Source organism: Aythya fuligula, chromosome 20 (genome assembly GCF_009819795.1).
Source record: "Aythya fuligula isolate bAytFul2 chromosome 20, bAytFul2.pri, whole genome shotgun sequence".
NCBI lineage: Eukaryota > Metazoa > Chordata > Aves > Anseriformes > Anatidae > Aythya > Aythya fuligula.
The window spans coordinates 1,141,229-1,165,388 of NC_045578.1; the positions used below are offsets into that span (position 1 = coordinate 1,141,229).

General features: G+C 46.6%; 1 protein-coding gene across 2 annotated transcripts in view; it reads left to right on the forward strand.

Moving 5' to 3' along the window:
- LOC116497463 (S-adenosyl-L-methionine-dependent tRNA 4-demethylwyosine synthase TYW1-like) overlaps positions 1-23,385 on the forward strand; it is a 104,057-nt gene extending 80,672 nt beyond the window's left edge. For both annotated transcript variants that reach the window (XM_032201212.1, XM_032201213.1), the window contains exons 15-16: positions 10,077-10,244; positions 22,282-23,385. In XM_032201212.1, coding sequence (XP_032057103.1) covers positions 10,077-10,244; positions 22,282-22,503 — 390 coding nt within the window. In that variant the 3' untranslated portion in view covers positions 22,504-23,385. The remainder of the gene's footprint in view (positions 1-10,076; positions 10,245-22,281) is intronic.
- Positions 23,386-24,160: the final 775 nt, after the last annotated feature.

Below are 24,160 nucleotides of genomic sequence, written 5' to 3' on the forward strand. Positions count from 1 at the left end.
TGTGACTTAGCAATGCAAGTGGGTCACTTGGCTTCTCACCTTGGGAGCGGAACCAATTTTTCCCTTTTTCTGAGCCAGAAGGGTCAAGCAGCCAGCTCCAGGGGGCTCGTGAACATATAGTCGAGTAGCTGCAGGGAAGGAGGCTCCAGCCCAAGCCCCAGCTGGAGAGGCTGACAGGGACAGGGGTGTTCAGGGTGGCTTCCTCACTTTGCTGACCTCAGAAGTGTCCTCTGATCACCGGAGGTGGTGTCCCCGTTGCTGCTGGTGATGGTCATGTTGCTGCAGTGTCTGTTACCTGCTGTGGCACCCCTGTGTAACAGAATTTATAGGCTACCCTGCTTTGCTCTCAGTTGTACATTCTGGAGATAGCTTCTTTTTTAATGCTGGTTTGTGAAGCCTTTGTCCAGTGCCCTACGCACACAATCAGCACTCTCGCATGGCAGGGTCAGTGGGGCACACAGCCACTGTGGGGATTTCAGGGGTGTTGTGCAAACCTTTGAGCTGCCCTGATGATGAACAAGCTGGAATTAGGAGAAATTTCTTTACTGAAAGGGTTGCGTGGCATTGGAATAGGCTGCCCAGCAAAGCAGTTGAGTCACTGTCCTTGGAGATCTTTGAGAAACGTGTGGGTTTGGAATTTAGTAGCATGGTTTAGTGATGGACTTAGTTCTTGGTTAAAGGTTCAACTAGATGATCTTAGAGGTGTTCTCCAACCTGAATGATCCTGTGATTCCATGAGTTGAGGTTATTTCAATGCTTCTGCCCATGCACTGCAGGGTGAAGCAAAAGCTGGGGTCTGTGTCCCTCTGCTCTGGAATAAAAGGTGAGTAGGTGTAGGCAAAGGGCAGCAGCACAAAAGAGACTGCATTGCTAATTCAAGTGTAGCCCCAACGCCTAGGGAATTTGCAGTTGTGTAGGCAAAGCATACGCAGGCTATGGCATAATCCCACGGTGGTCAGAGTGGTGCTTGGTCTGATAATGTATAAAGCTGGGAGTTCAATTCTGACCCAGAAGAATCCCGGCAGGGTTGAGGAGTGTTCAAACCTAGCGCTCGTTGCTGTTGTAGTTCCTGTTCATGGTCTCCTCTATGTATTGAACAAAAACTCTTGCTGGTGTGTAATTGTCCTTGTGTCCAGCTGTGGTATTTGTGGTGTTTACACTGCATTTGTGACATGGGTATTTTCTCCAAAAGACCGTTTTTTTGTTTTTTTGTTTGTTTTGATCAGAAGTAACTTCTTAACATTTCTTTGAGGATGAAACGCTAAAGAATTGGTTTGGCATGCGCTTGGGGCATGTTTTGTTGTTTTTTTTTTTTTTTTTTTCTTCCAAGACCCCAGTGAGATAGGTTAAGGCAAAGACCAGGTCATGCTTAAAGCAAATAAACAAAAAAAATATTACAAGATACTGCAAAGCATCTGCCAGAAAATGAGGCTCATCTCTGTGGGATTTCCTGGTTAAATACTTGAGATAAATGACGTTCATTTAAAATGAATGTAGCTAATCCCCTGTTGCTCCAGAGAGGCTCACAGGGTGGAGTGGGTAGAGATTTAGATTCTTGCAGAGCTTAATACTTGTTCTCATTTACATGAGTATCTTACAGCAGTGTAACTCTGTGGGACCCTGTTCTCTTATTTAAGCCAATAGAAATTAGTGTTGATTACTGGTGTGCAAAAACCCAAGCAAATGAAGAATCAGTCATGTGGTTATTAAATACACATCACTTTTATTTATTGCATTAGTAAACTTGAATGCCATAACATCTCTATCACAGTTATACTGGGTTGATTGCTAGATTTAATATCTAGGATGTGCAGCTTATCTTTTTGCAGTGGCAAGCATTGCAAAACCCTCTTCTTGTTTTAAAAGCCAGAGCCTTCTGTTAACACACAGTATGTTGCCATTTATGTTGCCATTTATGTTGCCATTTTGTTCTTAAAGCAAAGGGGCAAAAGTGTTTAGAAGGGAAAAATGTAAGCAGGTCCTAAAGAATTCGTTCAATAGCCTACGAGCGGAGCATGCTGTGGGGTTGTGTTAGCGCAAGGCCAGCCAAGCACCCAAAACCCTTGCAGACCTTTGACCCCTGCAGGCAGATCACGGAGCAGCTGGGTATGTTTGCACGTGTAATTGTGGTTGTGCCCAGGCACCCCCTCCGCGCTGCCAACAGATATAGGACTGCGTGCATACAAGTGTGCTTGTGAAGGGCTGATCCTTGCACACGTGGCTTTTGACTTCAGAGTTGTGTCCGTGATGGTGCAGGAGGTGCAGTTGCTCTGCTTGGAGCTGGAGGTGAACCAGCCCTTCTCGGGGAGGCCATCCGTATTTGCTGAAGTGAAGCTGCATCTTGCAGCTCTCCAGATCAGCCTGAGCAGAGCCCTGCTGCTTCTCTGCAGCCTTTTTGTTTGAAAAAGGGAAAAATAATAATAAAGCCTGTTGGGTTTGTCCTCTGGTCAAGGGCTGTTTGTATCACGGAGCTTGGGCAAAGCAGGGGTGGGATTTGAGGCATTGCACAGAATTTCCTCAAGCCTTCCTCAAATTGATGTTCAGCTGCTTGAAAGCACTTGTCCTTGGTGGCTGTGCCGTAGCTCTGGTTCCAGCACATAACCCAGCTCATGGTTCAGGGACCGACTCGTGTTCAGCAGAGTGAACGACGAGGTTCTGCAGCTGCAGCTCCTGGTCAGTATCTGAGACTTTGCTATGAAATTAAAATAGCCAAGTCAATGTCTGAGGGGAAGGACCAGAGGGACATATCTGTCCCAGTCTGCTCAGTCTTGTCCTCTTAAACAGCAAAGACTAAGTGCTTAAAATAATGAGGAAAATGAGCTCTGCTTTAATGAGTTTTTAATTACATGCACCAATAAGCAATTGCCCCCACCTGTCAAAAAGCTACTCAGAGTCTTGGTGCCATTCCAGTTAGATGAGGAGAAGACAAAGTTAAAAAACCTGTCCCAGTGCCTGCTCTAAAACAAACCTAAGCGATGTGTAATTGCTTGAAGGGGGGAAAAACAAACAATAAAGACTTGCTGTTTGCACCAAGCAGCAAGCCAAGAACATCTCTGCACTTTGCGTGGACCAGACAGAAGGCGTGGTAGGGGCCAAGGTGCCCACAGCCGGGCTGAGCAGCGCTGTGTGACCCCCCCAGGCGAGCTGAAGGTCGGTCGGGGCCACCCCAGGGACCGGCCGGTCGGGTACCCCAGTTGCCCTGGGTGGGAGCACGAGGCTGCACATGGCACAGGCAGCTTCTGGGTAGGTCCCGAGATGCCTCTGCTGAAATCTCTGCCTTTAATTATTTACATCTGGGTGACAGAGGCAGGGAGCCAGTTTGGTATTTCTGTTGATTCAGCTAAAAGTTACTAATACGTGGTGTGTCTGAGGAGTTCGGCTTGACAGGCGTTTCTTGCACTCTTGGAGCACCTATTAAGGCTTGATAACAAGCTTCATTGCAAACATAGGTGAATGATTACATCTGGAATCTTCAAGTGAAGCTGCCACATCGTGTCCTTGAAAAGTCAGTCTTTAGTCCAAGCCTGCATTTTGTTGCAAATGCATTTCTGAAACTGAGAAGGAATTTTTGCAGTCCTGCACTGGGCTTGGATGCAAAGGCAACCCTTGTGAACATCCAGGCTAAAGGAGGTAGCTGGCAGCTTTCAGCACGAGAAAAGGGATTAGCCTCCAAAACAAGTAGGAAGCACAACACATGGCAATGGCTTGTGGGGCTTTTAGCTATGACCAGATGAAGTTGTAGAATGTAAAGCCTCTTCAGCTCATGGCGACTGGCCATGTGTGACGGCCCAGCGCTGCTGTGCATGTTTGTAACAGTGACGCGGGGAAATGCTTTCTGTCCTCTGCCTACTTGTTGCAGGGGAAGGGGGCTAGTACCGTTAGCCTATTGCAACTGGGGAAACTGGAGCATGATAGGAAGGATCACAGCAAAGCAAGTCGCTGTCAGGCTGAAGTCTCCCTCTTACCTCCCAGTCTGAGTCTTTCTAACTTCTCCTGCCTGCCTCTGTGCATGAGGAGTGGTGGCTGGGGGATTTAACAGTGAGCATTTCTCTTGCGAGATCTGTATCATTCACTTCTAAAAGCTGGAAGGAAAGTTCACATACAGCGTTTCAGAGCTTAGCCTTTATGCGAGGAGTTCCTTTGACTTCAAGGGAGTTGCTGAAGATTTATGGGGTGCTGTGGCACAGATCTGCATGTAGCCATACATGTGGTGCATCCGGAGAACTCCCGATAAATATCGGGGTTATGCTGCCTAACTAACCATTTCCATTCCAGCTCTTCACATTTAACTGACACAAAAAAACCAATGTCCTTTGTTAAATCAACTTGAAAGTGACTATTAAAAACAAAAACCAACCGACAAGGCCGAATCCATTCCAGTGAGGAGCAGACATGCACGAGAGCTTGTGTATATAATTTGGACAATGCTGATGCTCAGATCATAAGCATTTTTATTGCAGGGTGTGTGATCTATCAGCATGTCATCTGAGGTTTTTTATATTTGTCTTGGGGCAGGACTGCCCCAGTTTTGGAGTGGTGGCTGTGTGGCTCAGCAGGTCAGGAGCACTTGGCCAACGCTCTGTTCTTCTGTCAATTCACCGAAGCCTCAATTGAACAAATGTACAATTTGTGGGCTCGGAGCTCAGAAAATTCTCTTGTTCAGTAATTAAGTTGGGAAGCCTGGACTTTATCTGAGGTAAGAAACAAAGTGCTGTCATATTTACTTCCCTTCCTTCATAGTCCCATGGATTAAAATGACTGGTAGCTGATGAGATCTCCGGCAAGGAGCCAGATCGCAATGAAACAAATGTGCCGAGCAGCAGGCGATGTGAGCTTCTCATGTTTCTCACTCTCCACAGCAGTAATCATCTCGGCACAACGTGTTGCTTAAATACAGTTGTGCACGCTCGGCTCTGTTACAGCAGCACATAAATCCCTAGTGCGCTCGCTGAGGGTGCTCTGGATTCCCACCAGCATAACCAAGAACATCCGAGTTGCTTTTCAAAAGGTTTTCTTTCAAGGTATTTGCCCAAAGCTGTGTGGCATGATTAGGATGCTAAAGCATCCGTATTAAAGACTAATTAAGAGGCAGCATCATTGATGTTTCTACTGCGGGGAATTTTCTGTAAGCACTAGGGTGTACAATAGAACAGTTTCCTTTTTAATACTTGATGTCTTAATAACTGTCTTCATGTATTACTGAAAAATATAACATGACCGCCCTAATCAACTGTTCACATTTTTTAAGTGGTATCAGCACTCTTAATTAACTCAAGTTTTAAGAAGTTGGAGAAGTTGAAAGCTGATATGCTTTCATTCGGTGTGCTGCTAAGCTGATTTTCATTGATTTGTGCATGTGAATTAATCAGCCATCCGAGCACTTAGTTATTCCATTTGCCTCTGTGCTTTCTTTGCTTGTAAATGATATCTTTGAAGTTTATTAAAAGAATGAGTCATGTTGTAGCTCGCTAAGAATTTTCCCCCTCATAGTCATCCATTTTTCATGCTGCTCAAATCATAATCTGTATAATGAACAAGGGAAAATATTGCTATATGGAGCTGTGTCTGTACCGCCGAACTTTGGAGATGCATATCTTAGTTGCTTGGCTGGCTGCTTTAATAAGAACGCTTACAGTCTTTTTCAGACTTTCATAGCTGGGCTTAAAAATATTAATGTACTTCCCTGTTTAGTGTTCCCCTGACTCATGTGCTGTTGTGCACAGTCAACCTGTTTGTGCTCCAGCTCTGAGTTACGGCGTGCAGCTCAAATATTGTTTGCCTGGGCAGAATAATAGAGGAGGGTCATCATAAATTTAACAGCGAGAAAGTAATTGCTTCCAAAACTTGTACAGTTTCTAATTAGCATGAGTATGTTTCTTTGTAACACCCCCCTTTAAGCATCTGCCTTACAGTGTGGTTCACCTTGCTTTAATTTCAGGTGTTTGCCAAAGACCTGTTTATTGCTGGATGTGACATTTTTGGCTTTAATGTAGCTGAACTGGGAGCAGGGCATGCGATGGCAGCTGGGAGCAGGTGCCATAAAGATGGTGGGGATGCAGGTGCCAGGTACGAGAAGTGTTCTTCAGATGAAAAACATGACAGTGCATGTTTTAAATGCCCATGTTTGATGTTTTTTTGTGCTTGGAATAAAATAGCAGAAGTGTTGAGTTCAGGGGACTCAGGCTTTTGTCTGGAAGAAAAGCCAAGCTTCCTATGTGAGTTTGCCCTTCTGAGTGCCAGTGAGTTTGTGACCTTTGTTGTGGTATGACAGGTTAAACTGCTTCAATACACTTGTAACTAGTTTTATCTGGAAAGTCAGAAATAAACAACAAAACGCTTCAGAAAGCTTCATACTGCTGAGCTAATTTATGAAAACTTTAACTCAATGATGGAGCAAGACTTAAGTGAAATTGAGGTCACTGCTAAGACTGATCACTTGAACCTCCTCAGTTACTGATTTGTATCTCCAAATTAAAATAACAAATCTCCAAGTTATAAGCTTAGAAGTGGCTTTGTCTCCTCTGGACTAGGAGAACCTGTGGAGCTGCCCTGGGCTGCAGGGCACGAGTACTGCTGCAGAAAACCAGGCCTTCCGGGTCACTGTGAGCAAAGCAGGGAGGAAAGCATCTTCTGAACAATGCCACTTCATTCAGTAACTAGTTCTGAGGATACTTCAGGAAAACAGCTTTTCTGATTGCTTTGTGGAAGACTTGTACTCTTCATGTGCACACCGGTGAGCTGCAGAGCTTTGCAGACCAGTTTGCAGTGGGAAGCTGCTGTCCGTGCTCTGCACAGTCAATGCTTGTAGCCCTTGTCATATCAGCCCACAAGTGCTGGGTATTTCCCACCCCATGGAAAAGGGTTTTTGGGGTTCCAGCACTGCACGACCTTTATTTCTGCGAAGTCAGTGGTGCTGTGGCATCCAGGATTGGCAGGGGCTGTGGTGGGTGCAGATGGTGCTGCTGTTTGTGCGGGCAGGGTCAGGGGAAATCTGCAATCAGCACCCCTCAGTTTTATGAAAATCCCTCCACTTCTTGCATACACTTGTTCTGGGGCAGTTGCTTCGGCTCTCAGCATTTCACAAAGCAACATGAACTTCTCCCTGAGTGGTAGGATTATAGAAATTATAAATTGTTCCAATGGCCTTTGGCCAGAAAATCACAAGCTGCTTTTTAATGTGGTCAAATAAATTCTGCTCGTAAGTAAACAGTAAGAATTTCTCTACAGCATCAACTTAGGCATTTTGATCCGCCCTCTGTGTGTGCAGGAGACAGTCAGAGATGGGCTGTTTTCCAGGCAGGTCCCAGTATTTTCTGAATTAATTGAAGCAAAAGATTGCAGGAGTAGCATGAATTGGAGGGAGCTTTTATAAATGCTGTTATGTTTTTGGGTGTCTATTCATGTTTTCAGCCTTGAGTACTCCGTGTTTACTGGCTCTTTACACCGGCTGACCCCAAGGCATGTAACTAATGGCTCTACACCGCTCGCTTAGCTCCAAACCTCCTGCTCACCCTGGGAGCATCCACCTTCATTTTGTGTCCCTGTGCCCTTCCTCCGGGGATGTATTTGGGCCGATTTATGGTGCCAGTGTTAGTTCTGCATCCAGCTGATGCCAACTTCTGTGGTTGCTGTTGTGTGTCTGCCTGGAAGCCAGTCGATACCCAGCAGTTTGGACAAGTGCCTCCAGCCACTGGTTTTTAATGAGGGTCTGGAGCACTGAGTGCCTGGTGGTTGCTGTCTGCTCTTGTAGGTGAGGTCTGGAAGGAATCTGCTCAAGGGCTTCTTTAGGATGCCATGCAGCCTGTAGACATCCGTGCAAACACCACTGCTGATACCAAGCTGGAGAATTACAGAATAATCTTGAAAGTTGGTGACTCGTTTCTTCAGCTAGAGTTAGTAAAGCAAAGTTTTCCAGCTGGCTTCTAAAATCCCCTGACTTTGTGGGGCTTTGTGTCTGTCCTTTCCTGCTCAGAAGGGGCAGAACCAGCCAACCCTCGCAGTCTGCTCTGGGCCTGGGGCAGCCTTTAAGCTGCAAGTTTAGTGCTGGGCAGTGAATGCAAGATGAAGAGCAGCACCTCTGTCTAGGCTTTACAGTTTTACAGTGTTTTGCTGTTTTCTGTGGAAGACAGAGCAGTGATACTTCAGGGGGGGGAAGCAGACCAGAGTCAAAGCAGGCTGAATTGGGAAGGTGAGGTTTTGGCAGGGCACCAATGCCAAGGTGCTGACCAGGGCTCCTGTCCTTTTTCCCATAGTTTCCCACACGTCCCTGTGCAATTCTTTCACTTCCAGGTGTAGATGCTCATCCGTCCTTCCCAGGGGTGTTCATCTGCTGGCTTTATTGAGGGGTTGTTAGGTGCTTGGCTGCTGCTGAAAACCAGCTCAGGTGAGCAGAAGGGCAGAAGCAGAACTTTTTTTTTTTTTTTTTTTTTTTGGGAAATCTGGGTTTTGCCCTGGGGAGGATGCTTTCATCCCTGTGGAATCACTTCTGGTTTAGCGAATGCAAAGTGTTAAATGGCAGTGGACCATGCAAATTCTGCAGCTTTAAAGCCCAGTTCTGTCCTGCTTTGAACTTAATTAGCACTTGTCTTCAGAAAATCTCCAGGTTCACAGGAATCCTCCACTTTGTTCAAATTTTGTACCTTTTAATTTTTAGACATTTCTTTAGGGTCTCAATTGCACCCTTTGTGCATGCACGGACTAGAAGGATAATTTGTATACTTGTGGATTTTTTTCTTCCCGTTTCTTTTGAAAGAAAGGTATTTTAATGCTGTTTCCCTGGGTTCAAGCTGCTCCTGCCCTGCCAGCACCTACATCTATTCCTTTCTCCTAATGAGCCACGTCTCTGCTAATACTGGCTCTGCTGCTCCATAGGACTCTGCCCACCCAGCCCATGGGTGCACAGCTGCATAATGATTTGCAAATGCCTCTCTTACACAAATTCAGGGAGGATCCTGTTGTTTCTGTAGACTGCCCAATAGTCGGGAAGAACCTTGAGATCTCAAGTTCAAAACAATTGAGTAAAGAGCACTGAGCATCTTGCTTGAAATGTGCAGTCCATTGCAGCTACAGAAGCACATATCCACACAGCCCAGGCTACGGTTCCCTGGGTCTCCTTGCATGGGCACCACGGGAAGGCAGCAAGTAGGCTTTTTGTGTTGATCTGGGGCAGTTACAGCTATTACCTATGGCTAAAATAGACTTTTAACTGTCTTGTAATTAGTTTGAACAGCCGGAAGATGGAGGGGCTTGGAGAGAACTGTTTTTACAATGAGTTAGGAAGAGATTTGTACAAATAGTAGGGGGTGGGGGCAGAAATTGCAGCCTTGGCTCAGGAGGGGGAGTCGTTACCTCTGCAGAACACAGGGCCCCTCTGGAAACACCGTGCTGCAACTTCATAGAGTCATTAAGGTTGGAAAAGACCTCCAGGATCATCTGGTCCAAGCATCCCCCTACCACCAACGTCACCCGCTAAACCATATCCCCAAGCACCACGTCCAGCCTTTCCTTGAACACCCCCATGGACGGTGATTCCACCACCTCCCTGGGCAACCTGTCCCAATGTCTGACTGCTCTTTCTGAGAAGAAATGTCTCCTAATTTCCAACCTAAACCTCCCCTCACACAACTTGAGGCTGTTCCCTCTTGTCCTATCACTAGTTATCTGCGAGAATAGGCCGACCCCAAGCTCCCCACAGCTTCCTTTCAGGCAGTTGCAGAGAGCCGTAAGATCTGTCCTGAGCCTCCTCTTCTCCAGACTTGTTGCATTAGTCATTTGTGAGACTTTATTCTAGGTACATCATGCTTCAAAGCAAAGTGACCTTCTCAGACATCCCTCAGGAGCACAAGCTCTATCTGTTTGGGTGCTTTGAACTGTTTTCGCAGGCTAATGCCTGACCTGTGTGTCACTGCTGGGGAAGCCTGAGCAGACAGCGCTTACCAAAGCACCGAGGGACAGGTCTATTTGAGGCTATCCCCAAATCCAAATTCTTTTCCGTAAGATGCAGCATGAAGGGGGGTAAAATGGACCTGACCTTGAAGGGTTGAGCTGACAGTGATTGTTTCTGTGTTTCTTCTCAGGGGGTGACGTACTGCGGAGAAAGCTCAGCCAGCAGCCTCACCATGGCCAACGTCCCCTGGCACGAAGAGGTGGTGCGCTTCGTCCAGGAGCTGGTCGAACTCATCCCAGACTATGAAATCGCCTGTGAGCACGAACACTCGAACTGTCTGCTGATAGCTCACAAGAAGGTGAGACTCTTCTGTGCCAAGCTGTGAGATCAGGCACCATGCCTTGGCCTTGGAAGTGATGTGCAATTGCCTTATTTGAGCAGATTTTCTTTCTGGAGCTAGCTGAATACTTCTGGAGGGAAAAATGCCTAGTATGTACCGCAGGGAGTTAATGAAGCCACTGCAGGTTTCAGTTGTCATGATAACTCAGAGCACTTCCATAGCGTTACACAGCATGAAATATCTAATGGGTCCAGGAAGAGCTCATTGCAATTATTTCTTGTGCTTCATCACTCGCTGCTTTGTGTTTTGAGAGAGGCAAAGGCAAATCTAGTTGAGGTGGGTCAGCTGTTTTTGTCTCATTGCCTTATTTTTCTTTGTGATGGTCTTCATTGGTATATGCAGCTCTTTAGGGAACTTACGCTTCACACAAGGTTAGGGTTGTGTTTTGCCTCCTCTGGATCCTGGCAATGCCTTCCAAAGCTCTAGATGTCCATGTTCACTTCAACCAAAGCTGGAATAACGTATTTTGCTTATTCTGGAGCTATAATTCTGTCAAAGTTCAAATTGATATGTAGATGTTAAATACCGTCTGCGTGCTTTTTTGAACTGGACCTGCCTTTCTGCAAAATCATTCATCAGAACACAACAGGCACATTTGTGTTCTCTGTCCTGACGGTGGAGAAGAGGATGCAGAGCTGCCTTCTGATGCCACCCAGTGTCCCTTATGCTACTGGGGCACTTTGCAGGCCAGGTGTGTCTCAGCAGCCTTTGAGTGCGTATGTAAAATGTTGTGTTAGAAACTCAGGTTCCTTCATGAATACCATCAACACAATTTGAAATACAAATGAAGTGCCAAAAAATATTTTTTAAAGGATGCAGGTTATGAGAAATATCAAGTACAACTTGCCTTTCTGAGCTCCAGCAAAGCTTAATAGAAAGATGATAGGAAATGTATAATGTGCTAGCAATGCAACTGGTGGAGCAACTACTTACTATGCTACTAGTGATGGTTTTGCTCTTTGCTTGTGTTTGCTGAAGCCACATACCACTTGCTTGGATGGAGACCTGTTTTTAGTCAGTGTTGTATGGCTTTACATGCAAGAAAATTCTGGCCATGCTATGCTACACGCAGGGAGTAACTGGTTAAAATCGCCACTTGCAGAAGGTCTGAAATATTTTGAATTGGTGTTTGGAAATAATTAGAATCTCATCGTCGAAAACTTTTGTGCAGTTGCAAAACTTTGTTGCTTTCCTTGTTTTGCTGTTTTATGGGAATAGATGTAAAAGGAGCAGAAAAAAATGTGATACCTGGCACTATTTTTTTTTTGTTTCAACTCATGATAAAGTTGCTTTATTTACAGTCTCAGTCTTGGTTGTTGCCACTGGCAACAGTGCCTGAACAAATCCTTGAATGCAAAAAATTCTTTTTCTAAGGTGAAAGGCTCAGGGAAAGAAAGGAAACAGATTGCCACCTAAGTTATTGATGCATAATTTAAGTAACACTGTTAGTAACGAGAATAGATTGATACCAGCCCAGGAGGAATTCAACAGCTGCTTTGCTTTCCAAAACCATTAGGAGAGGGCGTCTTTTGGAAACAATCTATACTTGGTACTAAAACAACTAATAAAAAAAAATATATTTCTATTACATTTAATTCAGAATTTCAGGCTCCAGTGGAGAATAAAATTTGTCAGTGTATATTATTTGGAGAAAATCTGTACTCTGGGAACAATCAAACTGTAGTGAGTAATTGCAAAATCAAAGGTATCTTTAGAAAGTTAAGGAGTTGCAGGAAGTAGGTAATAAAAATAATTTTAAAATGTGATTTTGTTCTTTGGGCTCTGCTAGGTTTGAGTTTTGAGGTTTTGAAACAATATGTATACTAATAATTTTAAACCCTAGTATTGAAGTGCCAGCATGTACTAAAGAGTCTGGACACGTCAGAAGTAATGCACCTTGATTATAGCCTCTGCTCCTTGATTTAAGAAGAGTCATTGATAGGCACCTGCTCACTTGATGAATAATAGTTTAGGACTTGAGCTCTGAAGTATTTTAAGGCCAGAGATTTAGGTAGAAAAGGGTTTTTTAGGTAGAGGAAGCTGCAGTTTGTCTAGTGGTATTTTCTTGTTTCGGGAAATCAAGAGGAGGTTATACATGTAGAAGCTGTTGCATTTTAGGGGTACTTCAGTGTCTCAAAAATCTGCTGTTAGTTTTTGAAGTCTCTTCCCTCATACATAGGCATGCACACACTTCTTTTTTTTTTAATTCCATTGACCAGAAGTACAGTCATGGTGTCTGTGCCTCTTTCTGAGAGGCTGGTGAAAGCCTTCAGGCCTCAGTGAAGCTGGGGAAGTGAGAGGACTGCTGCTTACCTCAGGGAGCTCCGGACCTGGCAGCTCCGTGCTGTGCAATAGGAGCTGCAAAGGTTGCATGAGCTTAAAGCCTTAGTGCGAAGTGTTTGCTTTCCAGTTGCCCTTCACAGAGCCCTAAAAAAAATGCAGGGAGCACCTGTACTGCCCTCATAGGGAGCTGAGGATCCACTGGCTGCAGGCATTGCCACGCTTTGAGGTCAGCTGGGTACCAGTACGAGCCCCCTGGAGCCAGAGGGCAGCTGGGCTTGGGTGCAGGGTCTGTCTGGATCCAGGCTCCCAAGGCTGTGGGATTCCTCAGAGCCATCTTTTCTGTGTGCCCCAGCACGCTGACCTCGAGCCCGCTGCGTCTGCTTTGGTTCTTCAGCAGTGGTGCTAAATCCTTCAGTAATTGTTTCGCTTTGTACCAAATTCTATAAATGCCACAGTACAAAAACCTAATTTGTTAGTGCTTTTGAACTAATTGGCTGAGATATCGAGACAGCAGCGACTTTATAATACAACCATTAATATGTATAACCTTTTCCAGAGTGAGACCTCCAGCAGCTGGCTTCCCTGCACTGTAACAATAAATGTCTCCTTGAGACAACCACAACGAGTGCCTAAGGAGAGAGAATGTGCTCCAGTTGCCTTGCAGCAAATATTTTTTTGAATGAAAGCTAGCATTTCAATAATTTCTCAAATGAAACCCTCTGCCCCACTTCGATGAATTTGCTTTATGCATGTGTTTACCACCCGCTCCGTTGTATCAAAACGCTTGCCTGCCAATTACCTCCCCTGAGGGTTGTTTAAATATCTGACTCGCTTTTGCAAGGGGGAGTTGGTTTCCAGCCGTGTTTTCCCAGTTGCTTTCCAGACCTGAGTTTCTTGTTAGCACAGTCTGCATCCTGTGCTGCTGCTCGGTCTGGTCCTTAGCAGGTCTGTGTGTGTGTGTGAGCATCCCTGCCTCCCCTGTGGTGCTGGGATTGTTTTCCATGTCAGTGGAATTCCATGTTGTTTCCTTAGCATAAGGAACACTTTTTTTTGCCTGAGAGGAGGTGTCTGTTAACAGGGTGAGGTGAATGGTCAGCAAGCTCAGAGAAGTTGCTGTTGGCATCCTCTTTTGCCCAAATAAACAGATTTGCCTGGCATCTGCAATCAGATTCAGGTCTGTACCCTGGATGCAAGGTCCTCTAGGGCTGCTTGGTCCAGATGCAGCAATTTTACCACAGACTTCCCTCATCTCACCAGTGGAGTATTTTCTTTCCCTGGTGCTGCTGGCTGGCACAGCAGGGTCGCAGCAGGCACAGCGTGCCCACTGGCACCGAGCAGCTGCAGCACAAGCCAAAGCAGCCACTTTTGGGAAGGTATCTGCAGCCACTCGATGGGGAAGATTTTGCTTTCGTTCCTCTTGGAGGCCCTGCAGGAGGGTATTGCCTGAGCTACCCCGTGCTGGTGGAGGTGAGGTGTCCTTCCATAGAGGGTATGGGCGGGCTGATAAGGGAGACATGCTTTCAGAGGAAGGACTCTCCTCGCTGTCCTCTCCTGGGAGAGCTGGGGAGAAGACTTCCCATAGCCAAGATATAGTGCTGAGGGTGCACAGTGTGCCACCACAGCAGATATCATGGGTAGCTGCAGTTGAAATAAGCTGGGGGGAGATGGCAGCCTGGTCTGTGGTGCTCGTTGCTCTCCGTCAACCAAGAGATCTTCCCACCACAGATGAAATCAGACTTCTCTTTGTTCCCACCGGGCTTTCCAGCATCACCCATGTCTGTCCTATGGGGCTCTGGTGGGGCACGAGGACTTCACATGCACCCTGGCTGTGCTTGTAGGAGGCTTGAGAGTTTGGATGAAGGACAGTGAAGTTGCTCCATGCTGAGCATTTCATCTATATTTAGGGAGGAGAAGGAAGCACTTAACTACCAGCTGCAGATTGACTAACAAGGGTTATATTACAGAAAAATAGTCCATCACATCCATTTCCTTCCTGCCTTGCAAATCATTTGGAGAGCATGAGCTGTCCCTGTGATCCTGCATCCCAGATCCAGAACTTGGACCCTGTCCTTCTCTTGCTACCTCAGCTGTTATATCAGCATTACCCCATGGCTGTGACTGGTGCAGTACATGGGGAAAAGGGACTTGGCTTGCTGCTTCATGTCAGAAGGTCATGAAAGATGCCACATCCCTGCGCTGGGGCTCCTCCCTGTCTCAGGACAAAGTGTCTTAGTAGCTAAAGTACAGCCTGATTGCAGGTGTGAGCATGAGGTCTTATGGGTTTTAAGTTGCTTTTTTTTCCCCTCCGTCTCCTTCGAAATAGGAAGGTGGCTCTGCTGTGCTTGATCTGGTAGTTATTAAAAGAAGATCAGTTATGCTAAGGTAATCAATTTTTCATCCATCGGAATTAAAACTGTCTGGATGTAGCCCTGGTTTAATTGGCAGATGAGTTGTTCATCTCTGCAGCAGGTACAGATTAAAAAAAAATCTGCAATAATGAATCTTTTCTTTAGAGTAATTAATTCATACAAGATTAGATTTAATAAATAGAAGCTGACGAGTGGCAGAGGAACGATCCCACAAGCATCAGGCACTGCAGTACTGGCCCAGCAGCACAAGGCCAGGTCGCTTTAGCCTTGGTTTGGTATTGCCTTTTTGTTTCGCTGCTCTCAGGAAACATGATAGCAAACCCCATTTCCAGGCACTGTAGTTGCCAGCTCTGAGAGGTGTTTCATCTACTTCAGCGTGGCTGTTTGCAAAGAATGGGTTGGTTATAACCTTCTGTTCCACACGTTTGTTACTTAACTAGTTTAATCTTTACTTCTTCCATGCAAAGCCTGAGGTTACAATTGATAAATAAAAATAAAAGGTTTTTAACTTTAACAAGCTGTGTGACCCTGTTAAGATTAATTTATCTACAATATTTCTTGTTTTTTTCCCTGAATGACTCCAGCTCAGCCACTTTCACTGTTGAATAAAGGGAGCCTTAAATAATTGTGAGTCTTAATTAGATGAGAAACTGTGTGTAATAATACAATGAATTATTTGTTTGACTTTAAGGAGTACTGTCAGAGTACTTTGTACTGACAGGTGCCAAAAAGTCACTGCAGTTGCATATTGCAAGTTTTCTCTCTCATTATATGTGGTCTAATTAATACTACCTTGTGTGCAGGAGTTGTTTACTGAAATGATTGGCGGCATTAGTTTTAAAGTAAGATGCTTGGGACTGAGACCTTCAGAGTCATTTTCCAGCTGCCTTCCTCATGTCAGGCATTTTTCTGGGCATAGACCTGGAGAGCAGCAATACAAAGCCAGTAGCTGAAAGCAACCTTATTGCAGATCCGAAGCGGTAAATAATTCCTGAGCAGCACATTTCACGTGGCATTACCTCGCACTCAGACATCTATTTCAGGCCCCAGAGTTCTTAAACATTTCAAAACCGTGCAACCTTGAGAAGTAAAATGGAGTTGGAAGATGGGATTGTATTTCTCACAAAGGGAATCATAGAGGTGAGGCGGGCTTGCAAAGCCAGCTATGGTGGCAGCAGGAGGAACGGACCCATCTCAGCCTCGCGTGCTGCCTCTGGGGCTGCAATGTTTAAATTCCTTCTGACTGTAAGATCCCAGCTGCACCGTCTAGACAGCTCACGACTTCTGTCCATTATAGAAAATCCAGATGTGCGCCTACCCCACCAAATCTGGTTCACAGACAGGTTCTCTGCAAGGCTGGTGCTGTTTCTTTAGGTCTGATGTGCTGCAACACACCTGGAGTCTGGAACAGGCCCCAGATCTCTGGTGGCAATGCAAATGCAAGAGGAAAATAGGTGATGGGTGTTAACTTCTGCACTGCTGTACTGCTGCTTGTAGGCAGATTTATTTTTGTATTCTGAGTCAGATATCATTGCAGATCAATGAAATTTGCAGTGTGTTGATGCTCCTGAGTTGTTCCAGCTGCTGCCAGGGGAGCTAAGGAGAGGAGTGTTTCTGCTATGCACTTTTGTCTCAAAATGCTCTTAATGTAAACCGTCTAGTGTGAAGCAGGTGGTCTTCAGTGACCCCATGGGCTGTGGGCTCACCTGGTCTGAAGTGCAGTCTGCAGTGCTGGCAGGAAGCTGAGCAGGTACTCGAAAACACACAGGAATACTTTTAAGTTTCAAGAATGTATGGAATTTAAAAACAAAACGAAAAACTACCAGAAGTGCCAAAGTGCAAAGCCCCATTCATTCCCTTTCCCCAGAACAATATTTTTTCCTTATTAGTGAAAGAATATATTTAGACTCAGCAAAGAAAGCATTTCAAGGGAAGGTGCTGACAAACGGACTGAGGATACCCGATTGCTTTTCCAAAGATAAGCTTTCTTCTCAAAGAATGTAAATAGAGGGTAGCAGTGTTGGGTTTTAATCTCTGTGCTTTAAAATGCTCAGACAGTGCAGGGAGCGCAATGCTGCAGGCTCTGAATGCATTACTTCCCTTAAAAACAAACAAAAAAAAAAGATGTGTTTTTTGGAAAGCACAGCCCTTCCGAAACCCTGCCTGCGGCACCGAAGCACCCTGCAGCACTGGGTCGCTAGAGCCATCAGCAAAAGCTTTGCCCTGGCGACACAGAGCCCCTGTGTAAGCTGTCAGCTTGTGTCGCTCGGCAGGGTTTTGAGAGAAGGCGGAGGAAGACCTAATCGCTTCTGAATGTGTAAGAGCAGAGCCAGCAGCTGGGTTTGATTTGGTTTTTGGGATAGGACATAAAAGTGCAGGCAAGGGAAGGGAAGCATCCGTGCTGCTGGCCTTACAAAAGCTCAGCTGCCGAGACTTGCTCTTGCAAAATGCTCTTTAATGTCTCATGCCCCGTGCAAACCAAGTAAGTGTTGACTAAAGCATTGGCCAAAACCCTTTTTTCAGAATGTTGGGGATTGCAACTATAAAAACTGTTAGGGGATTGGCGTGACCTCCCTGCACATCCAGACTGCTCCCTGCTGTCCAGTGCCGTGTCCATGCTGCTGAACGTGCCCCGTTTTCCCTCCTTGCTACTGACTGATTTTTGCGTGGTTTTTAAGACTGCATATAAAGCTGCTGTATTTAACTGGTAAATACTGCAAGTGCCTGGGGAAGACTTCATTTGCTGGACTACTAAACCTGTGCATTTATCCACACGTTCATGAGTCATTGAAGAAGAGCTGGTTGTGAGCCCCCAAGCCCTGTTTTCTCCCTCTGCCCTGCATCAGCCTCATGGGATGCAATGTGCCGAGGCTGCCTTGTGGTCCTGTGGGCTGTGCTGTGGTTTGTCCTGTTCTGCCCGAGCTATGTCGTCCTGTCCGGGAAATGCACGCTTTTCTGCAGAGACCAGCAGTCAGCGGGCAAAGAGGAGCGTTCTCCTTCCAGCGTGTTTTCCTCTGAGGAGAATATAGCATTATCCTTGTTAGGGCAAACTAATTGGGTTTTGGCTGACTTCCATTTTTCAGCATTGGCATTTCATGTGTCACCATTTCTGCCTTTCTTCTATATTTTATCCCTTCGTATAAACCCCGTGTTTATTTCTTGGCAATTATGCGCGACTGGGCCAATGTAGTAAATTGTACTACTATATCGTCCTCAATACATGCATAAATTTTTATCCTCCAAAATTGTTTATGCAAATAGGTTGATAAGAAGAGAAATATGTAGTGTGGTTCTTCTCCTTCGTGTATGTTGATGGGTTTCTGCAGCAAGCAGCTCTTCTCCATATAGACTAAACAGCTCTAAACATACTGCAAAAGCTGATTTAAAGAAATTTCCCATTCGTATCCACGCTGCCGCAGCTCTGCCCCATGCACAGGGCCTTGGTGTCGTGCTACAAAATAACTTTGAACCAAAAACCTGCGGAGCTGTAAGCAGTTGTGTCGCAGGGGCAGGGAGGTGATGCTCAGGGTGGTCGGAGCCACCTGATCCTTCAGCTCTGAATATGTGCTTCCAGGTTCCTCCTGACTCAAGGGCCATTATGAGTTCCTTATGGTGCTCCTTGCACGAGCTGTAGGTTCTGCAGAAATAGGGTTTGCAGAGCTGGGCACCAGTACAGCTTCTGACCGGAGCAAGCAGGGGTGGGAGCCTGGGGACCCAAGGACGAGAACTCCCGGGGGGAAGCTGAGCGCTGGCCCCGGCATCACCTCGCTGTTGAGCAAAGCCCTTGGGAGGTGCTGAGTTTGCCTTTCCAGACAGCACAGCCTGGCCTCAGAGCCACTGAAGGAGCTTTATTGCTCTTTTTTTAAGATGCTAACTTGAAAACAAGGGGAAGGTTTCAGCCATTCGTCTTTTGCCAATGTATTTATTGCCTTAAAAGACTTAACCAGGTAGTGAAAAATTTGATAAAACATCCAACTGCATTACTTTGAAATAACACTGATGTCTATCATTGGTTCGCCTGTTGTATGGATGTTGTGAAACTGTTCCAAGTCTTAAATCTTCCATTATCAGTGAAATAATCATAAAATTGTTAAAACTTCATCTGTAAATCCTAAGCAATTGAGGCTCTTCTCCCCTACCCCACGTTAGTCTGGTTTTTATTCCTTCGCAGAAGTAATTGGTTTCCATGACAAGAATAAAGGATGGTTCCCATCTCTTTGTTTTTTATTGCTGTTGTTTTGCAGCCCCACAAATATTTAATAGTATTTAATCTGCTTTTGTAACAAACCCCAGGCAGCCTTCATCCAGCCGCTCTTGCGGGAGCTCTTGTTGTGCAGGGCTGCAGCAGGCGGTTCGCAGCATCAGTAGCTCTGCTGTGTCAGGAGCTGCAAGTTTGTATATTGAGTCCAAATTAGATGGCTTAGAATCTCCCCTAGGTGCCCCAGTCGACGTTCAGGACACCTGTGGAGCAATGCGAGTGATTGTGCAAGCCTGGGGGGTTAAAACCAGATTAAACCAGAGCTCCATCATTTTGTCCTCAGGAGAGCATGTGTAGGGCTTTATTCTGAGGGGATGAGGAGGGGGCAAATATCTCCTTCTGCCACTGACCAAACTACCTCTCCAAGCCTCACCTCACTCAGAAGCACAGCCCAGAGGCTGCGGGTCTGAGCCTGCTGCACTTGGGCCACCTGCGAGCTGTGTCCTCCCTGCTTCTGCTACTTGGCCTCCGGGAGCCTCAGGAGTTTGTGCTGCCTGGTGGGGCCCTGGGGAAAGGCAGAGCTTTGGTGCTGCTCGAGGTTTTCTCACACAGGGGCAGCACCCAGTGCCACGTTCCTCAGTGCTGTCTGCTGTCAAATTGTGGGTCAAGAACCCCCGATGCTCTGCATGTTTACGCTTAACGGGATGCTTCTGGTTTGGGAAATATGGGTGCTCGTGTCTGTTGGAGGAGTCGGGGTGCCTGCCCCCAGAGCTTCTGCCAGCACAGTCCGCTTGCAGGAGCATTCTGTAACACGTATGGCCAAAATCACCCCGCAGAGACTGGTGTGGGTGGGAGGTTCTGGGTTTTATCTCCTGCTGTTAGCCTTGTTGAAGGTCACTGTCTCCACAGATAACACAGTGAGATACAGCCATGGCAGGGCATGAAGGAAGTAGTTTGCTTTGAAAAAGGGGAGCAATACAATTGTGTCCTGATTTCAGCCTTTGATCCCTGTGCAAGACAGCTTTTACCCCCAGGTGGGCAGCGGTGCTGTTCTGCTGTAGAGGCACAGATCTACACCAGGGTTTGGGTTGGGGATGGCAGCTGCAGCCTTGTGTCAGCTGCCCTGGTGGCATGAGCACCTCTCGTGGCTTTGGCTCTTGCTCAGCCTCTCTTGGCTGCAAGGTTAAGGATTCTTTGCAAGCTTCCCCTTCCCTCCTGAGATGAGAGCATCCCATGGGTTTTCAATGAAACGAGCTTTACAAAATTACCTCTTCGGCTGGTTCCAGGTCTCAGCTGTGGCTTTATTCTTTATGTAGAAGGTTTGCTAGTTGGCCTTCAGTCTATCTAGGGACCCATCTGACGAGTTAGGAGCTCTGAGCATGTCATGGGAATAGGCTCAGCAACTTGCTGTGTGCTAAGCAGCTCTGCTTCATGCTGCGTGTGTTACAGGCCGTGTGGCTGGATCCTGCAGAATTTTTTGCCCTTAGTTCATGTGAGAATTTATTGATGAGCAGTAGTGATCAAATCTGGGGAGGGCTCTGATGCATGGTCTGAACTTGTTCAAGTGTCTTCCCTTCAGCCTCTGGCTTTTGGCTTATGATGTTTCCAGACAGGCACTGGGGATAGAAAGAGAGGGATGGGAGAGCAGAGAGAAGCTGCAGAGGAGTGCCATGGGCAGAACAGGTCCAAGCCCCAGGTCTCTGCTGGCCGCAGAGCACCACCACCTGCCTGCAGCACTCCCAGCTGCTGCTGTGCTGGGAAATGCTGTGAGCGGGGCTGCAGAAACCTTGCTCTGGGATGCTCTTTGTGCCAGTAAGGTTTGAGTCTTGGTAGTTAGGACTGCACCAGAGGGATGGGAGCTGGGTGACTTGGCCAAAGTCATCTGGCACCTCCCATCGGGAGGGAAGCTCAGCTCTCCTGAGGCTGGCTCTGTCAGGGACCTGTCTGCTTTCCCAGCAATGTGTTGCCTCCTCTGCTGTTGCTTTATTTGCAGCCACTCATATGGGAAAGGACGTGTTGCCTTGTTTAAATGTTAGCATATAAAGAATGAGCCTTGGGCGAGCATATTTACAGCAAGACTCCTTCCCGGCTGTTCTGGCTCTGCAGTCGCACATCTCTGCTCTGGGTGAAGGACTCCTCCTGCAACAATTTGCTGCAATTACACAGGCAGCAAGAGATTAACATTGGCAATGTTTGATTCAAAGTTTTGCAGGTATCAGCAGTTTTTCCAACCAAAAAAGCTTTTAGTTCTTGGGCAGAAAGTCAAATGCCATTTAAATGCATAACCATCAGGTTTCGAAAAAATCAGGGAGCCAGTATGTTTTCCCTCTTTCTTTGGATAAGCTCTCAGCTCAGACAAATCCTAATTGAGGATTCAGTCAAGACTGCTGCTAAATTAGCAGAGCAGGTCTGTGAGACAAACGCAGCTTCAACTTGTCAAAGTAAGGAATTCTTAAAATTCTTGTATCGAAAGAGGATTCGTGTCATTAAACCTTTTTATCTTTCCCCACTACTCCCGAACACAGCCCTTCCGCCCCTGCCTTTCATCAAGGGACACCTGGGTATTGGGCTCAAATTTATACATTGCTTCCAGGACTCCTCCAGTTCCCCAGATTAAGGTGTCTAAGGTATTAATGACAGTGCACTGGCAAGTGCAATTGCACCTGAGAACTGGGCTTTGGGATGCAAAGTGGGGCTGAAATGATGTTGGGATCTGGTACTTCAAAGGATCAGTCAAGCCACCAAACAATCACATCTTCATGAAGCTTATCTGCTGGTAGACAGCTCTGCCAAATGACTACAGCTGTAAGAGAAGTGGCTTTCCTGTTTCTGCGTTTGCTTTGTCAGACCTCATGGATGAAATGTAGCTCAGAAACAGTAAGCTCCTGGCATATGTCTGCCTGAAGGATTTCCTTTTCCTCTTTAAGAATCTATCTTAACTTCTGGATGGCTTCACCTTGGACGTTAATGGGGCCAGAAATTTGGAAAAAAAATAAATAAAAAATCACCAGACCCACAAAAAAAAATACAGGTAGGAATCCAATCTAATACACACCCAGCTTCAGCAGCTTGTCCCACCATGAATCACTGACATGGTAATGCTCCCTGCTCTGCAGCACAGTAACACGTCTCTCTTATTTTGCAGTTCAAGGTTGACGGCGAGTGGTGCACCTGGATCAACTACGAACGCTTCCAGGAGCTGGTGCGAGAGCACGAGAGGAGTGGGGGATCAAAGACGTTCACAGCAGTAGACTACACAGCCAGGACTCCTCGCTGGGCACTTTTTGGGTCCAGCCAACGGGGCTTTGATCCCCTGGATGTAAGATACCAGCGGAAGAGCAAAGCAAAAGACATCTCTGGGTGCTGACGTTAGGATGGGGCTCGCCAGTCTGCAGGCTGGCTGATGGATGAGCTTTGGTCTTCATTTCCATACTAACACCCATATCAAATCTGTTCACGTAGGCTTTCTGAAGTTGAATATTGAGAAGGATGTTGAAGTCTTTGTTTAACCCTTCCTTGCTGTTTTTAGGGCTTCTTGGATGGAAGTATTTATAACACTTTTTACCTTGTACAAATGCTGCATGGGAGCACTGTGTCATCGTTGGCAGCGCCATCGGGGAGGCCGCGTTCGTGATCTCTGTGGCTGTGCAAGCTGGGGTTTGGGTGCAGGGGGGTGGGCGTTGGTGTTAATTTGGTGACGAGTCATAAGGGAGGCCAGGGGTGCACCCAGCTTGGCTGCAAAGTGTGTGGTGTCCATAGGGGTAAGTGTGAAGGGGATTTAGCCACTGCTGGCTGGCTGGGTCTGTGCAGGTGCGACTGCAGGCAGATCTAAAAGCCCTACTGAAGGCCTCATTGTACCAACAACTGTACCTTTATGTGTCCTGAACACCTGCCGTCTGCTGAAAGACCCAGTCTGCTGCCCAGGGTTCAGCTTACTGGGGATGGTGTAAGTAACAGCACCCCTGCTAATGTCATGTGCAACTTCTGATATCTGTCCAAATGATTTCCAGCTTCATGGTTTCGGCAATGTGTACTTTCCAAGCTGTTTTACTCCAGTCTCCCAGCAGCCTTAACCAGCACATGATCCATCAAAGCCACGCTGTGCTCATGGAAGGATGCCTTTGCTCCACCTGTGCAATTCACCAGCCCCTTGTGGTTTAAGCCAGTGGGCAGCTCAGCACCACGCAGCCACTTGCTCATTGTCCACAGTGGGATGGGGGAGAGAATCGGAAACAGGTAAAACTCATGGGTTGAGATGAAGACAGTTTAACAGGCCAGAAAAGGAAGGGAAGATAATAAAAGAACACACAAAACAAGTGATGCACGACACGATTGCTCGCTGCCTGCTGACTGATGCCCAGCCAGTCCCTGAGCAGCAGTGGCCCCTCCAGCCAACTCCCCCTGCTTAATTGCTCGGCATGACACCGTAAGTTATGGGATATCCCTTGGGCCAGTTTGGGTCACCTGTCCTGGCTGTGTCCCTTCCGAAGCTTCTTGTGCACCCCAAGCCTTCTCACTGGCAGGGCAGCATGAGAAGCTGGGAAGTGTGGCTTTGTGTAAGCACTAAAACTTTGGTGTGTTACCAATGTTATTTTCCTCCAAAGTCCAAAATATGGCACCATGCCAGCCACTGTGAAGAAAATTAACTATATCTCAGCCCAAACCAGGACCCAGCATCACCACTGGTTTGAATAGGGGTGCCAATCTGATGTAAGTGAAAACCCAATCCAGTTGATTTCTTCTCTGTCAAGAAACTACTTCTTATCATGGAGTGGTAACGTCCAAGCATGGGGTACACTGACACAGCCACAGGGGTTGCCTTGCACTCTCTTTGGAGGTACTGGGGTCTGGCTGGAAAAATGCATTTAAATGAGAGGGGAAGGGGTTCGCTGTTGGGAAGATCACTGCTCTCACGTGCCTTTCTATTTATGCAATACCCGTGTCGGCTGCAGTCTCAGTGTGAGCTCTCACTGATGTGTTAGGAAGGACTGGCATGAAAATACCCAGGGCAGACCTCACTGGGG